The 17942-nt window shown below is 40.0% G+C and overlaps 1 protein-coding gene across 1 annotated transcript; it reads right to left on the bottom strand.

Annotated features, from left to right (window-relative positions):
- Positions 1-2587: 2587 nt before the first annotated feature.
- Positions 2588-14784, bottom strand: LOC119732197 (serine--pyruvate aminotransferase, mitochondrial-like). The gene is made up of 10 exons (XM_038205619.1): positions 14460-14784; positions 10701-10893; positions 9253-9317; positions 7957-8057; positions 6709-6779; positions 5918-6002; positions 4748-4843; positions 4192-4440; positions 3211-3256; positions 2588-2749 (listed from the first exon to the last, which is right to left on the bottom strand). The coding sequence occupies exons 1-10, from the start codon at positions 14619-14621 to the stop codon at positions 2630-2632; spliced, it is 1188 nt and encodes a 395-aa protein (XP_038061547.1). The 5' UTR covers positions 14622-14784; the 3' UTR covers positions 2588-2629.
- Positions 14785-17942: the final 3158 nt, after the last annotated feature.

The following is a 17942-nucleotide window of genomic DNA, read 5'->3' as shown; positions in this document are numbered from 1 at the left end:
CGCGGTCTCGTCTCTGGCAGTGTATTTTTTCCCTTCGTAAGAACTCGGTAGATTACATTTTCAAGACTTCGATTCAAATCTATTTTGATGTGGTCATTTTCTAGTCTGAAAAAAATCGATAAATTGGTAAATAACTACATGTCATATCTGCAGCATGCATAATTTGACTGAATAAACGCATTGGCTAATCGGTTGTTACGTCATCACGTCAGTTTGATCCATCGATTGATTCATTGACCAGGATCAAGCAAAACGCTCATACATTGCCCCTCTAGCTCTTTCTGCAATGGGTAATTTTTACTCAACATGCACATCTACGAAAAAGAATCACAGGACATACCGTTTGTTCACTAAATCATGTATTTATTTACAGATGTATCAGAGTAATTAGAATTTTAACATGATTACCAAGAAAACAATCAGAATGTTATTTACATACATAACTAAAGATTTTTTTTTATTAATCTTGACCAAAAGATATATTTTATAATTAAAAATTTTACCTGATAGGTATAATTTGAACCAAATTATACCTATCAGGTAAAATTTGTGAATGGGTGACGGACATTACTTCAAAAGCTAGCCGGCGAATGTACATGCTCCGACTTCTAAAACATTTTGCATTGCCTTCGAAGGACCTGCTAACCATCTACATTGGGTACATCAGACCAATACTGGAATACGCAGTTCCGGTATGGTCATCTGGACTGACCCAGCAACAGAGTGACACCCTGGAACAAACCCAGGAAAGAGCCTGCAGAGTCATCCTTGGTTCCCAGTACAAGGGATATGAACAATCATCAACAGATCTCAGTCTCTGCACTCTTGCTAAGAGAAGAGAGGACATCTGTTACAAATATGTGTGTAACCTACTTAAAGATGACAAGTTTAGTAGCTGGTTACCTGTGCACAGATACAACTCACATAATTACCAATTACGTAACAGTAGCCACCTCTCTATCCCTAACTGCAGAACAAATCGGTACAAAAACAGCCCTGTACCCTACCTTGTGAGGCTATGGAACTCCAAAAACAAGTAAACCATTTTTTAAGTGCCTCCTTATAATTAATCACGTTTTTTTTTATTATTGACATCCATGTCTAATGGTTTTATTGGAATAATAATCCGTTTTAATCCTGGGAATTTGTGTTATCTCTCCCCGCCCACACCCTCCTCCCTTAACTTCCCACATAGCTTTTTTGTCGTATTGTGAACTTTTTAAGCCTAGAAACTTTTTACCCATAAACCTTTTATCAATTCTCTCTCATCCATTTGTATGTAATGTAATGCAAATCTTTTTATGTCTAGTCTTCTGATGATTATATTCAATTCCATGTTTATCCAGTCGTTGGTCTTGAAATGATGTAATTCTATGTTTGTTCATATTCCTTGTCTTACCCCTCCCCTCTCATCCCCTCCCCTTCCCACCCTCTCCATTTCATGGTTTTTTTTATTAATTTTTTTTTTATATATATATATATACTATTTTAGTCTTTCGCTACTCATGTAAAGTAAAGTTTTGTTTTTAATGATTAAACATTGTAAATGTTCTTTACAATTCCGCAGCTGGCGGCGAAAAAAGACATAATAATAAACCAATTAATAATAAAAACAATGTTCTATCCAAAAACGGGAATTCGCAATATGGGAAATCATTATGAGGTATTTCACTCATAAATTAAAGCTTTAAGGCATGGCAACCTTTACAAATACAATTTCAAATTGAAATGCTAGTTTTTATCATGATATGAGTTTTCAAACGAAACAAGTTGGCCGAGGCAACTCATTGAACAAGTTTGAAAAGTTTGAAACGAATCAGGAACGTTTTCCTTTTCATTGCAAGAGACAAAAGTACATACTTTTATTGCTTGAAAAAAACATATTATTGGAAGACGAAATAGAGTGAAAAATGTAATTGTTTTCTTTTAAATACTTTTCCTCCACAACTCCGCAAGTGAAAGTCTAGTTCACGGAATTTTTGGACCGGCTTTGGACTGGATTTAAAGGCAATGGAATTATTTCTTCATCCAATTCAACCTTCCTTATATTCCCACCAAATTCATAAAATTAAACTTATTAACTACAATACAACTTACACGAGTAATCCTGCAGCTATTATGGATAGTGGATAGCAATAATCCAGCACAGCTTGAACGTACGTGCATTGGCGTTCTTTTTTATTTATTATTAATTTCTTTCTTATTGTAACTGGGTAGCCCATTCAGTGGAATCCACTGATCTCCTATGGGTCCCAGTAAAGAGAAGACAATGTGAAGAAATTACAGTTTTAGAGGTGGGAGGAAAACCCCAGAACACTTATCCGAGGAAAAACCACGGAATCAGGTAGGGACTAAAAACCCAATCCACATATTGGCCCAGGCAGGATTCAAACCCAGGTCACAGCGGTGGAAGGCGAGGAAAGTACCGCTGCACCAACAGATTCCCCAACGTACACCAACCTAAATGTATGTAAGTGTGAACAGGACTCTTTGCCAACCAATGATCAATCGGACCCAGTGTCGCTCACAGAGGACCAGTGTTGATTTCACCACAGGTAGGCAGAGGACAGTGTGAAAAGGCCTTGTGTGAGAGTGCTTCCTAGGTTAGCCCGACTCCTCTTGGATTCATCTACAATTTGGAAGCAGGAATTTGCATCCCGCAGTGACTTAGCGCCTCCTTCAGAGCAATCAGTACTTTCTCCACGTTGTAAGGCTGGCAGTTGTGTCCCAGCAGACCAATCCGCCAAATCTGACGAGATATGAAATTTAAAAACAAATTATATAAAGGGGCCAATTCTCCAATTATCTTATTTGTGTCATTCAGGAACTGCAGAGGGTAATGTTCACTGATGACACGGGCATACACGAAGTGTTTAATTCAAGCCAAGCGTTCAGTTTTCAATTTCCAAATGAATGACAACAAAATTGTCATACATGTTCAGTTTCATCAGGAATGCAACTGGGAATTCAGGAAAAAAACAAAGAAACTCCAAACCAAATAACGGCATTCGTGTCAAGTAAAAAAACGAGGAAATCAGCAAATCCGAGGAAAAGTTGCATGCCTTTTTCATAGTTGCATGCCTTTTTCATAGGAATAGTCAAAGTTTCATTGGAAAAGGCCTCAAATTGTTTTATATATCATGTATATACATGTTTACAAATACTACATCAGTAGTTTGTATTGGTCCCAGGCATACAATAATTACATACCTTTCCTGCCAGTGCCCCTAGGCCTCCAGAGATCTCAATCTTGTATCTGCAAAAGTATACAAAATAAAGATGTTTTTAATTTCCACATACAAGATACCGATTCCTTTTATCAAATTACGTAACTCTATACCACTGTCAATAAGCCTCTGTACTGATGACGTCACACTTTGTTTATGCGTGTGCTTTCTAGCCTGCTGGGGATGACGGTTTCGTAGCCCGACAGAAAAGCGCACACGTAAGCAAAGTGTTGTCATCAGTACAGAGGCTTCTTCCAGTGCACTCATCCTACAAAGAAGGGATCTTGCTAATAACTTGTGCAAAATGTTCAACCCCTGCAAAAGGTGAGGGAACACCAATTTCAACACATGTGACTCAACTGTACAAAATACCATAAGCGTGAATTTGCCAAAGCTTTGGAAATCAGAAGGCATCAATAGATTTGGGGGGGGGGGGAGGGGGGGTGCTCGTACCATATTTTCAATGGGGAGCGCTGATCAATTCCTACAATCATGCACACTATATTACCTAGTACTAGTGTTGAAATGCCCCCTTCTCACACCTCTGGTGGACATGTACGTTATTATTATCAGTACAATTTTGAAAACGTTTTCAACAGGGGCGGAGGGAGGGAGGCTTCGACACAAAAAGCAACCCCCTCAGATCCGCGCATGGCCGGCTTTAGCAAATATTTTTAGGGGTAGACTGCTTGCATGTGACGTCACCTTCTAACATTCGATACCGCTATTTCATTTTTTTGGGGGGGGAGGCCATTTGTTTGGTTTTTTTGGGGGGAGGGGGCTTAACACAAGTTATGGGGGGCTCAAGCCCCCCTAGCCCACCTGTAGTACTGCGTCTGGTTACTGCATATGGAATATGAATCAGTAGACAAAAGCGTATTTAAGATACATTTGTGGGACCCTGACACACATTAGAAAGAAAACAAAAGTTGGCCACGTTAACAGAATCTCAGTAGAAACTAACTTGTCCATCATGTACTGTGTAACCTCCTTCCAGGCCACGCCCTGAGGCACCATCACTCCAGTCACAGTGGGTAGGCGGGCTGACCTGTCTGTCACCAGTAACTTCAGGCCTAGCTTCTCAAGCCCCGCCCACAGCATCTCAGCGCACTGCCTGTGCCGCACCCAACAGTTCTCCAGGCCTTCCTCAGCCAGCATGGCTAGGCCTTCTCTCAGCGCGTAGACAGAGTGTATCATTCCAGTATGATGATACCTGCGACAAAAACCAAGAAAAGATAGAAACTACTGCATACAAATCTTTCAACCAATCACTCTTCTTAAATCAAGGTTTCTCAAAGGAAGAAGTCATACAGAACCTTCTATTGGTTGGTCACAAAGTTTGAAGGAAAAACAAGCTGGGAAGAAGACAGCAGAATAAAAATCATCAAAAATCAGTGTTCTCTCCCAGATTTGTATTCAGGGGAAATTAAAAATTTCAGCTTTAATCATGTTAATATAATTTGGGTTAGAAAAAAATTTCCTGTCATGACATTAGGATCACTTCTTTAACTGTTAATTACCTTCTTGGACTCTCATCACATCCCCAATAGTTCCCAAGCTCAACCATGTCCAGGTAGAAGGAAGGCACTCTAGTTTTCCGGCGCGCCATCTTCTCTCTGAAAGGATAGAGAAATTACAAAGTCTTTAAAAACGTGGCAATGCTTTTGTAAGCTTTTGATACAGAGCATTCAGAAACTGAATGACTGAGATAACACATGGCCCTTCAAACTCTTTTATGCGAGTTGCACACAACTTTTACTTTCAATAAGGATCCTTTGTGGTTTATTTGAAAAGTGTGTAATAAAAAGCTGTATCCTCTCTGAGTGATTCCCGTTTGTTTTCCCAGGTTTGCAGCATTGCTAATGTTGCTAGCATCGTGACTTTGGGCATGATCCCTGGCTACATGGTATATATATGGGTTTATGGCTTCTGACTAGCGCCCCTTAAACAAAGACATTGACAAAATGGGGAACCACCAACATAGGGCTGGATAGCTCAGTTGGTAGAGCACCGGAACGGCAATCCAGAGGTCGCAAGCTCAACCCCGCTCCAGCCAAGAATGACGCCAGACAGAGTTTAGGCACAAGGTACTATAGTGTATACAATTTCTCAGATAAAGAACAGGCCAGCCAGCACTCCAAGACTGATGACTCCTGATGATGCAGAGTACATTTGGCTATAGTATAAATGGCCATGCATTACTCATTTTATTCAGCAACCAATGAAATCTCAGGATCTTTGAATGAGTTGCCTTTCTTGATTGACGAGGTCACAGTCTAACATGTCTGAATCTGTCTTTGTTCTAACAGTGCTTATCAAACCATATTGAGGTTTTTGATGATGTAATTGCCTCACATTCTACCAATCTCAAAGCATCAGAGCTACAATCTAACCACAAAAACACAAATCATTTTCTACATACTTATGGTAGACAAGCTGATTATTTCTTTGCAGTGAAAACAATTGCATAAAATAATGATACAGTGATAATATCTTTGGCATGTGGATGGAAGTACACAATCTCATATCTTGGAGCAACTCAACTCCTATGACTTTATTCTATGTACTGTGTACATCATCTCCATTTTATGTAAATGCAACTGACTTATATTAGCAAATCTGTTTTGAACAGTTGTGGCTCCAAATGATAGCTGACCCCAATGAGTGTAATTGGCAAATTTGATGCTGACCTTGCTTTCATACTGAAAGAGATGGGAGCCGTGCCGGGCGGGGCACCAAGGACCTTCTGAGAACCACTGTAAATCACGTCAATACCTGAAAATAGCCAAAGACAATGTGTACAATTTGGAATTCCATGGAGTTAACGACAGTCTGCAAACGGCAACCAATGCTATTACTGAAGCCTTAAGGGCCAATGCTGCCTAAACTAATGCATGCTGTCAGGTCTCCAGTTTAATGGAAGCCATACCTGGCCTACAAATATCTGGTCTTATAGCCTTTAGTGCCATGGAGATATTCCTCAGGACACTTTAATATTAATGGAATTGCATTGTCGTACGATCAATGGACGCCATATACGAACAGCCGATGACGTTTTGTTATCACTCATCACAAACTAACTCTAGTGTGCAGGACACACAAATTGCCCCATGCACAGTCTGGTTTGTGCATATAATGTTTGTTATACCATGGTATTTAAGATTGTGAAATTAAATTGGCTGAGAACCGTTCATACAGCATACTGGATGACAATCTAATGGACTCTGTGGAGTACATCACCTTTCATCGCTATCGACGACTTTTGATTATACAAGTATTTGTCCCGCTGCTACTGAACTCTCAGGCCTATTTAACTCTCTTCCAAAAGTCACCGACGAGGAGGTTTTTGTGCCTGGAGTGCTTATGACCTGTACATTCAAGAACTCATTTCTATAGGCAACACAGTGTTGCCTCTGTTTGTGGTGCAGTGTGTTTAAGATCTTTCTCAAAATTGAAAACCAAAACAATAATCAAATCTTACCCCATTCATCCACAAGGAGTGGCACCCCTCCCAAGGATGCAACCGTGTCAACAAACAATAGGCAGTTGTACCTGATATATAGTGGGTAAACATTCAAACCATTTCAAAAGGGAAAAGTATTACACAGATCACAGCACAACAGTAATTCACTGCCCCACATGCCTCTTAGAAAATGACACTGAAACTGGGCAATTCCAATGCATGTACATGTAGTTAATTATCCCACTTCTGACACCATTATTCCCTTCCTTGTCTTTTGCTAGTGAGTGAATACTGCTAATAAAGGTGCACAAATTCTGCTCTGATCAAAATGATGAACTGTTACTTTTGAAATTAATTTTACAGTAGCAGCATGTAAAAAATCTCTTTTGTGAGTTTGGGAGGTTCTGAAAAGAACTGGGGAAACTCAACGTTTCTGAAAGTAGCCTAAGCTTCGTCGATCATCAAGAAGGCATCTTCTGACGACAGGCACAACATTCTATTGGAAACATTGAGCTTTGGATGGCATAGGTGGCTTGTGCGTAAAGCGCTCGCCTCTCACCAAGGTGACCACGGTTCGAATCGCATGTGAGTAGAGTTGATGTGCATTGGTTCTCTCCTGTGCCATGTGGGTTTTTCTCCAGGCCCTCCGGTTTTCCTCCCTCCGGAAAAATCAAACACTTTCGATCTCAGGCTGTGCTCCATGGTCATATATGGGTCGATGTGGCCGGCAGCCATAGGCGCCTTTACGTGCCAGCGGCCCGACCACGTTGTAGCCGCGTCCTTCGCAATTCAGCATACCAGCTGCGAGTAAGGATGATTAGCCTCCCAAATTATTATTATTATTATTATTAGCTTCCCCTACTCTTTCCAGAACCTCGCAAACTCACAAAAGAGATTTCTTACATGGTGCTACCGTAAACTTGATCCTACTTCTATCATCACCATGCAAACATTCACATCATATCAAACTCTAACTTCCTGGACATTTCTGGCACGCCCCCGTTCAAAAATCGCTGCCTCCGTCACCAACCCCCGCCACCTGGAATTTTGTAAGTTGTATAAGTGACCATGGTTAACAGGTTTAACAGAAATTAGGCACCCCTTCCCCCCTCTAACATTCAGCCCCCCCCCCCCCCCCCACCTTGGTGATAACATTGGCTATGCCACTTATCGAATGTAAGAGTACAAAAAGGACTGTGCCACAATTTTGAAGGACATGAGAAGGGCTACTCCTGTAGTAACTCTTGCAAGTACATTGACATTTACCTGTGACAAAGTTCCCCAACACCTTCAAGTGGCTGAAGTGCAGTGCCTGAGGACTCCCCTTGTGTGATGAAGAATACTGATGGATTGTACCTCCTGAGCCCCTTTAAATGTGTTAGAAACAAAAGAAGAGGTTCATATTTGGACCTCAAATAAAACTATGGCCTCTGTGCACAAGTACTTCTTCAACGGCCAGAAAATGAGAGTTGGGGCAGACCTAGACTAGCCTTTAGTCAAGTCCCACGCGCTTATCCGGACACGTGACGCACCCCGGATGCTGACACGTAAAAAGACTAGCACGAGCGGCGAAGCAGCGAGGGCCTTTACCATCTCGTGGAGAGTGCTTATGTTTTTCCTTTACATTTGTCTACCAATTTGGTAGACAAATTTTCACGCCGTAGTGCATGACATGTTGTGAATGCGTGCGCATCTTGTTTTTTTAGAACGCGTGTGGCGCGCGCGCTCGAAGGCGCGCGCGTGTCATCACCTCAAAAATGGCTTGTTGGTGGTGATTTGTTCATATATATCGGCATACATGTATGATTCAGTTTACTTGAAAAAATGAATAATGATTAGCTCCAAGAGATGGTAACGGCGCTCGTGGCTTCGCCACTCCAATGGTCTTTTTTCATGCCAGAATCTGAGGCACCATGCGTCCAGGTAGACATCCATCCACTGCGTATTTCGAATGACTCAAAGTTACTGTGGGCGAGGGTTAGTCTGGGAGACCATCGCAAGATAAATTTGAACGTATTCACTCACTTGAAGATGCTGTCATGGCTGTGGCTAAATAGCTTCAAATGGCACATTCAGAAGTCGTGCGTACTTCGAGTGCGAACCTGTGTGTCCCGTCCGTAGGGCTCTCAAAAGTGGTAAAAAGGCGCCCTCTTTTGATGGCGCATGGAGCCCATAAGCCAATAATTTGATATCTTATATGCACAAATTTGACAAATTTCACCTCAGGATAAAGTCAGCAGACAAATGCACTCTCTATGGGACGTGGTCACCAAATTCACATTCTGCAATTTTTCACGCAATAAAAATAAGATGAAAATTTTGATTGGTTGTAAAAGAAGAAGAAAATATAGCTCATGGGGAGAGCCTTTTTTTAATCTAAAACCCTGTGTATTTCTAATCTGGTTGCCATCTTCAAAAGGGTCTTTGTCCGACCCCCCCCCCCCCCTTCGTATTTGCTAGATTCTAAGTTAAGCTCGTGGGTTAACAATTTGCAAGTACATGTAGGGCCAGATGATTTGTTCCTAACCGATTTTTCTTGAAAGAAACTTTTTAGAAACTTACATTTTCTATTTCAAGAAGTGAGAACACTTGTCCCATCGGCTTTTTGATGATTTTAACGTTTGCTCCTGAAAATGATTGGAATTATTCAAAACCATGGATTAAACAGCAGCAATTGCGACACATACATTTTGTATCTGATACTCAAACAGGACACAAAAAGGAAAGAGTTCCATACCTGGACATCACTTGACACTCTGTGCACAAACCCTATGAGACTGGTCTGAAAAATTGCAAGTGTTTTCTCAGTAAATGTTTCAATATTTTTTCTTCAAAATTTGACTTTTAGAACATGCTATCGCTTTCTGATAGCTGATAGGACACTGGAGGGAAAAATTAGTAATGTCCATGTATGGAATTCTTCCCCACAAAAATTGTGATGATATGGAGAAAATAATCTGTAAAATATAGAACATTTGTTTGATCTGGGATTTTTTTTAATAGAGTTTGATTTGAACTTGTGAATTTCACTTGTCATTTCAAATCAACACACTAAACTCTCAAGTCTCAACTCTCAAGCATTTTTGCAAGATCTTTCCCAGTCAAGCCCCAATTAAAATAAGGGAATAAATGTGTGCTTCGGAGGTTTTTATCACTCTGTTTAAGACCACTTAGAGTCTGGGTGCTGATAATTACCCGAGCCGGAGGCGAGGGTAATTATCAGCAGACAGACTCTAAGTGGTCTTAAACAGAGTGATAAATACCGACGGAGCACATATTTATTCCCATTCATAAATACCTTTTCGGTAAAAAAAAAATCATATAATTCGTTCAAAAAATCCCGATTTTGTTCAACAAATTCACTTTATGCTTTTTGAAACATCCCTCTTGCAAAATAATGGAGTGTTCAGCTGGCGAGTAAGACGTAAACAACCCTTTTATGGAGATTGACGCGCGCGTATCATGTTCTGCGCGATGTCGCGCAGAACGCACCTGGCGCGTTGCGTTTTGAATTTAGAACTATAAAATTCTGACTCCCTGATAGTGTAGCGCATGCCTACGTAAGGATTGTGAACGTTCAACCAATGAAACGATAAGAGGCACTGGATTTTTAGGAGTCCACATTTTATTGTGACACTGGAAAAGTGTTTAAGACCAGCTAGCCATGTCTTTATCATCCGTTTAAGAATGGCCATGTGACGGGCTCTCGACCAATAGGAATGCGTAAACTGTCTTAGGTGTTTATGAATAACGGTTTCAGGGCCTTGCACTGAACTTTTCATTTATGAAAAGTCATGCCCAACTGGTACTTGTACATGTAGTTGGATTTTAGAGAAATTTGGTTGTTACAGGCTAATGCAAAAGAAAAGTACAAGACCCTACTAATTAGGACTTGCACTTAATTAAATATGCCATATTCGGTTTTCTTCTGGAGATTTTTTTTTTTTAAAGAAACGTTCCAAGTTATTTTGAGCAAAGACCTGTGTCAAGTAGAGTGTACAATAATTTACCATTTCTGTTGCCCAAGTCTGCAAGCCGTTTTCCCCAGAGTCCTTTCTCAGCGACAAGAATGGTGTCTCCTGGCTCAAGGATGTTCATGGTCGCTGCCTCCATGCCTGCATGGCCGGTTCCACTCACAGCCAACGTCAGCTCGTTTCTGGTCTGAAAGGCATACTGGATACCAGCCTTCACATCATCCATTACCTGTGCAATGAAGATTTGCCTTTCATTATGCTGTAAACTAAACAGCTTCTACTAAATGCATATCATTATGGTAACGGCGATCGTGAAGTGTAGGGCCCCTGTTAAGTTTCGATAAATTAAGAATCAAGGGTGATTCTTATAATAACTCAAAAATGACTTTTTCAACGTAGCTCAGACATCTCTTAATATAAAGACACGTTTTTGTAATTTTTGAACAGTTTCACTGCGTCAAAAGTATGGAAAAAATTTTGCAACCTGACACCACTTCTGCGATTGTGTACAAAGTCTATGGAGAGTCGAGAACATTTTCTAAGTATTTCCTAACAAAATCGGAATTTTTTTCAGTCCCAGATTCATGTCTTATCATTTTTGCAATGAATGACCTTCATTGAGATATTAAGAAGTGGCGTCAGGTTGCAACATTTTTCCCAAAATTACAATTTTCCTGCGCAGTTTACAGTTGGTGCCGCGTGATTCAGCGCACCATTGTGCACCTTGCATATGTTGACATGGTTGAAGGTACATCGTGCGGTGCACGCCATCTTTGTTTTCGTGTTTGCGTTTTGCGTGCTGTCATCATCATTTTACCCCCAATCTTAATCATGTCGCCAACTAGTTATAATGGTAGGTCAAATACATGTAAATTGTTAGCTGGAGTTACCTCAGCCCCAAATTTTATCATTGAGTTGCCTAAATCATGACAACCCAATGATAAAATTTAGGGCTGAGGTAGCTCCAGCTAGAAATTGTAATTTAAAAGTGGATTTTGTTCCCTTATATTTAGGAACCGGGCTCGTCGATACACGATCGCCCTATTTTGGAATGCCATGTAATTGGAAGTAGAACTAGTAGTAGTCCTAGTAGTAGGCCATTTGGGTTCTTTGGCCCCAAGGGTTTGCCTTTCATTATACATTGTACTAGCTCTACTGAGTGGAGCGTTGAATTACGGGTACCCCTCCATACCAACGCTCCACCGATTCGCCATACTTTGGTGGCACCGTCACAGTAGCATAGTCACAAACCCACGCGAGGACAAAAAGACCCCAAAAAACCGGTAAAGAGATTACAAATGAGAGAGACAGTTATCCTGGATTGATCTATACATTCTTGACATTCCATGAGACCCCTTATATTGTTCCCAAACAGCGAACATTTTGGGAAAAAAACAGCAAAATAGTCTGAAAACTTACAGCTCAATGTGTTTGCATGGAGGCTCAGTTCTTGAATTGACTGTCGAATGAGGGCGTCTGACGTGACGTCACCGTCGTTGCTCGATCGCGAAGAAAAACAAGTCGCGCTTTATCAACGACTGTTTCGTGTAATGATATGTGCTCCGATCCGCGCCGTACGACAGTATGGGCTTTGAACACACCCAGGGTGGAGACGTCATTAATTTATTTAGAACATGTACGTTTCAGCCGTCTCCACCTTGGGTGTGTTCAAAGCCCACGTATCATTACACGAAACAGTCGTTGATAAAGTGCGACTTGTTTTTCTTCGCGATCGAGCAACGACGGTGACATCACGTCAGACGCCCTCATTCGACAGTCAATTCAAGAACTGAGCCTCCATGCAAACACATTGAGCTGTAAGTTTTCAGACTATTTTGCTGTTTTTTTCCAAAATGTTCGCTGTTTGGGAACAATATAAGGGGTCTCATGGAATGTCAAGAATGTATAGATCAATCTAGTCCGAGTAACTTGGACCCAACTTATCGCCTTTTTTAACATTTGGACATGGTCTGGCGATAGTAAGCATGGTAAGCCAGACCATGTCCAAATGTTAAAAAAGGCGATAAGTTGGGTCCAAGTTACTCGGAAGATCAATCCAGGATAACTGTCTCTCTCATTTGTATTCTCTTTACCGGTTTTTTGGGGTCTTTTTGTCCTCGCGTGGGTTTGTGACTATGCTACTGTGACGGTGCCACCAAAGTATGGCGAATCGGTGGAGCGTTGGTATGCCACGCCAACTCGGACCCACGCCAACTCGGACCCACTACCATCTCGGACCCACTACCAACTCGGACCCAAGACCAACTCGGACCCACTACCAACTCGGACCCAAGCACGACCAACTCGGACCCAACAATGACTTAATCATTAGTTTCAGAGATTATATTTATAGGTCATCTTTATGTTACAGTGCTTATATAGTGAAGATATTTTGTAAATTTATATTGGTCAGAATGGGGCTTTTAGTTTTGTTGTTTGATTATACATGTACTACATTGATTTTGCTCTCTTATTACTCATTCACGTGAAGAAATGGATATCTATGTGCAATGTTTTCCTTTTTCATCTGTTTTGTGTGTGTGTGCCAAATAATAAACCAAATTAAATCACACTCAATGAAGGATTTTAATATGTCACAAAAATTTTGTTCAGTGAGGAAGTTATTAATTTGAAATAGGCCTTTCATTTCATGTAATTGTTAGTTTTTTAATTGTTTTTTTTTTACGAATCTGTTTAACTTTTTATACTTTTTTGATTAACTTTTTTTCCCCAATGGAACATCATAGTGGAACATACAGGCAGCTACCTGTAAGGCCTTGAAGGATAATCTTCCCAGAGCTCCAATACTCCTTTTTGATGATTGACATTTCATAATTGTAGGGTTTTTAATAAGTTGATCTTTTTTTTAGTTCACATGCTGGCTTTGAATTTTGTGGTTTTTTTACGAATCTGTGTAACTTTTTATACTTTTTTGATCAACTTTTTTGTTCAATATGGAACCTTCGTTTTTCTTGCAGTGTATGCAATGGTGTTTATGTGGTTATTTTTTTTAAATACATGTACATGTAGAGATTAGAATAGACTTCGTTTTTATACCTTATTTATTTTATTTAATGACTTATAATGTTTACTTATATTTATTGAATTAATAATGTCATGTTTGGAAGTGTTTATGTTTCAATGTCATACTTTCCAATTTTATTTTTCTATGAAGATCTGTTTTGAATTTATGTGGTTTGAATTAAAAATGAAATGTTAAATTGAGCAAGATGGCGTGAACGATGTCAAATATGAAAATGAATAATTGGTTAAACTTTAATTTTAATTACTTTTGGTTAAAGCGCAATATGTTTCAATGGAAACAAATAATAAAAATAAATAATTAGTTACACTTTTAAAGCGCATTTCAAAATAGCATTTCAATGCGCTTTACGACGACAAGCTGCTGCAATACAGATATTTTACCTGACAACTACAATGACAATGTATACTTAACAGCATAACTGTATTAACACATGATAAGTGGACAAACTTTATGAAATTGTCGAATGATTGAAAACGCTGTCAAATGATTGTAAACGATGGGTCCGAGTTGGTTGTGGATCCGAGTTGGTAGTGGGTCCGAGTTGACGTGGGTCCGAGTTGGTAGTGGGTCCGAGTTGGCATGGGTCCGAGTTGGCTTGGGTCCGACTTGGTTTGGGTCCGAGTTGGATTGAAACCGGGGTACCCGTAATTCAACGCTCCACTCAGTAGAGCTAACATTGTACATGATTGTGATGTAACCAGTCAGTACAGTAGGCGCGGCCTACATGGCCTACACACAAAATAAATTACCTTCACAAATTCCGGGTGCATATGACCCAACATAGGCAGTGCCCCGGCAGCAAGAATCCTCGGTGGAGCATTGGATGGTCCAGGTCCCATCAGCAACTTCTGAGGGACATTTATGGGCATCAAAAGCTCCTTTGAAGGAGAAATTTGAAGCTTTCGTTGCATCGTGATTCAACAAAAAAGTTGTCGGATCGTGTTTACCAAAGATCTTTGCGCCGCAAGGAACCTAGACGGACTCGACAACAGGTTCTTCAACAGGTCATTTTGGTGGTTCTCCATAAGTGCTTGGTAAGCACTTTTGTACATTCATGATTTGGCGTACATATAGTGCGCCCTCAATAGTGCGCTCTTCTGCCGCCCCGCCCCTTGGCTCCGCCCATCGTTCAACATAATGATAATTGTTTATTTGTCTAATAATTTTATTTTCTGTTTTATTCATACAGAAGCAAACTACTTTTCCCCTCTGAAAATATGTTTTTGTTTTTGGTTGTTGTTGCGCCGGCCGTACGTCTGAATTGTTGGGGCGAAAATGAATCTAAATTTGTATTTCAGTAATTATTAAAATCGCAAAAAAAAGAGCAGTGCGAAAAACAATTACACATTTTTCGGGATGAGAATAAAAAAAAAGCACGGGGGAGAAACTTTAAATGCCATTGGTCCCTGCAGTTCATTCTCGCTTAAACAAAATGGGGAAAATAATTTCAATGCCCAACTCTTACCGAACAGACACGCTTAGGTGTTGCTTTTTTTTATTATTTCAGAGAGTTTTCTTGGCTGTGCAGATCCTTTCCCCAAAAAATAGCAATCCGTAGGGGCCTAAATAATAAACAACAGGTTAACGAATTTGCAAATTAAGTCCGATTCTAGTTCTCAAAGTTTCAAAGTGGTGAGAACATAATATTAATACAAGAAACGCACGCTCTTCCTTTAAAAGTGAGGCAGGACGAAATAAACATCACCCGGTATGAAACTATTATTTTGTAACATGCAGTCAGTCCTATTCACTCCGGTCCGGTCCAATTTGCGGGTGGGCACTAATTTTGATGGGGCACTCAATGCGTTTGCAACGACTCTCCCCAAATTTTGAGTTGGGGTGAATGGGGAGAGGGGAAGGGGGAGAGGGGAAGGGGGAGAGGGGAAGGGGGGAGTGGGAGGGGGCGGCAACAACCGCTGGTTTAGTTACGCTGCTGGTAACCTGTGAAAAAGTGGAAATGGTTTAAAAGTCAAATTGTGATTTTACGGTCTTTTGTCCTTAACACCTATTGTTACCATATGCATATATGCACTTAATAATTATTTTTAAACAAAATAATTTATGCAATTGTCAATGAATTTCACTCCAGTGATAATTGGTCAGTATAATGAACCTGCAAAATCTTTATTCAACTTGCTTTCAAAAATCATTTCGGCAATTAACCCAAGCCAGACTACCAGCATAGTTTAAACTTCACAACCACCACATGTCACTTTGGGAACAATATAAAATATACGTTGAAATTATAAAATACGTTGAAATTGGTCAATGCTTTTCTAAGAGTAAAGACATTTTACCTCATACACACCAGAAAACTCGGACCAACTTTCTGATATCCCCACCCCGACATGTACACAGACAAGTGCGCAGTAACACAACTTTAGGCAACCACAGCCATTTTAATGACTAGTATGCCCTTATAAAGAATTTGATGGATCGTTTTTCGATTTTGCAATGGCTGTACAGAAGTTTCCAATTTTGGCAACACTAACGTGGTATTTGCTGACTAGAAAATGTTATTGAAATTAATGATATTTTTAATTTGACAGCTACCTCAATACTGTTTCTGTATAATAAGTGGTTTTGTCATAACTCTAATCATTGGCAAATCAGATTTTCGATTTTTTGTTGTATTAATTGATCTTAATAAAGGCCAACGACATGAAAATACATGCATGACACATTGCATCAACAGCTAAATCCAAAATTGCAGTAAAAGTGTACAAATGTAACTGTTTCAATTTGAGATGAACCGAAAATCCACTTGCACTTTTTTTTCTCATCTACTTGTTCTGCTTGCCTGCTTTTCTGCTATCTGAAAAGCACATATTACTTTCATCCAAAGCCAAGCACCAAGCCCCTTCTTTGGTGTTTTAACCAATCACAATTGTGATTAAAGGTAAATAGGATCATTTGCATTTATCCCAAAGTAACCTTCCAGATTATTATCAAACATATTACTTGGATTAAAGATCGTACTGGTACTAAACACCCTGTGAAATTATTCCATCTGGCTTGCTGTCATTTAGAAGAAATCAAGAAACGAAGGTGATTTCCTCTATAATATCAGTCAATTAACTGATTTTAAGAAATAGAGAGTGCTAAATGAAATTGTGTGTTGTGATCAAAAGGTTGTGCATGGATTTCACTGTTTTCTCGAAAAGTAAAATATCCACTGAGCTGAAACTTCACCAGATTTAAGTTCTGAATGTTCTTCTTTGGAGTTTGATTAGTGTGAATTTTGGGACACTAACAAAATGCATCCTACATGTATGCCTTTAATGTCTAACATACTGATGTCCAACATACACAAAAGTCTGCATGAGTTTGTTTTTGTATTCAATAGGGGACATTGAACAATACAGGACAATAGGGTCCCCAATTCGGCGATGTGTACAAAACGTATGGGAGGTCTTCCTAAAACTGCAGGCAAATACACACTTGGGTGCGTGTTCTACATAACCCCGAGGACCGACACACAAAGGGAGAACAACAGATCCTTTCAGTCCTCAGGAGTTGGGTCTTTTGTTGAAAACGGTCCTCAATCGTACGGTTATGTGCTTAGTCTGTGGAAGAGTGTTACATTACGGGGACAAAGGGAAACACAAAGCAATGTCCTCGAGACTATCGTAAAACACGACTGTGTGCTCTCTGGAGAAGCACACGCATTGTTGCCCATGTTTGCAGTGGGCAGATTCTAATGGATTGGTTTATCACAATTATTCAATAAACCTCTCCCTGTCTCTGCTAGCAGAACACTTTCCCACGGATCAGTACATGGTCTTTGGGAAGCACATAAGATGATAAACCAGTAAACCCCATGTGATATGTTCCTAGATAATCAATAGGCAGAATGTATGTTGAGGTGTAGTCAATGTTATACACAAATGGGCTTGTCTGCTTCCAAGAAAGAATGGTTCTATACATGCACATCTAAGCGAGACACTGGTGTTAAAATATGACAGTTAAAGGGGCATTATGGCCTGAAATCCCTGACAATTATATGCTTTGGATTATTTACTTATACTATTTTAAAGGTCTGGTTGAAAGGAAACAAACCTGTCTTAATTACCATTCTCGAGAAAAGACGAAAAAATATGCTTGTTTACCTTGAACGCGACGGCCTACATGTTCGTATTTCAAGTCATGTCTATTCAATGTATCATACATGTTGTGTGTGTGATACATAATACACACAGCACCAATACACAAATGTTGTTTCTTACACGTCC

The sequence above is a fragment of the Patiria miniata genome, unplaced genomic scaffold (genome assembly GCF_015706575.1).
Source record: "Patiria miniata isolate m_02_andy unplaced genomic scaffold, ASM1570657v1 HiC_scaffold_24, whole genome shotgun sequence".
NCBI lineage: Eukaryota > Metazoa > Echinodermata > Asteroidea > Valvatida > Asterinidae > Patiria > Patiria miniata.
The sequence above is the reverse complement of the archived record's forward strand: the minus strand, read 5'-3'. Positions and strand labels throughout refer to the sequence as shown.

What these genes read in the sequence shown, in the direction of transcription:
- LOC119732197 (XM_038205619.1), bottom strand. Translation starts at nt 14,621, where the DNA reads ATGCAACGAAAGCTTCAAATTTCTCCTTCAAAGGAGCTTTTGATGCCC. An exon ending in AGACTTGGGCAACAGAAATG is followed by an intron (nt 9,318 to 10,700) that starts GTAAATTATTGT and finishes AATCATTTTCAG; the next exon opens with GAGCAAACGTTAAAATCATC. An exon ending in TGTGATGAGAGTCCAAGAAG is followed by an intron (nt 4,441 to 4,747) that starts GTAATTAACAGT and finishes TTTTTGTCGCAG; the next exon opens with GTATCATCATACTGGAATGA.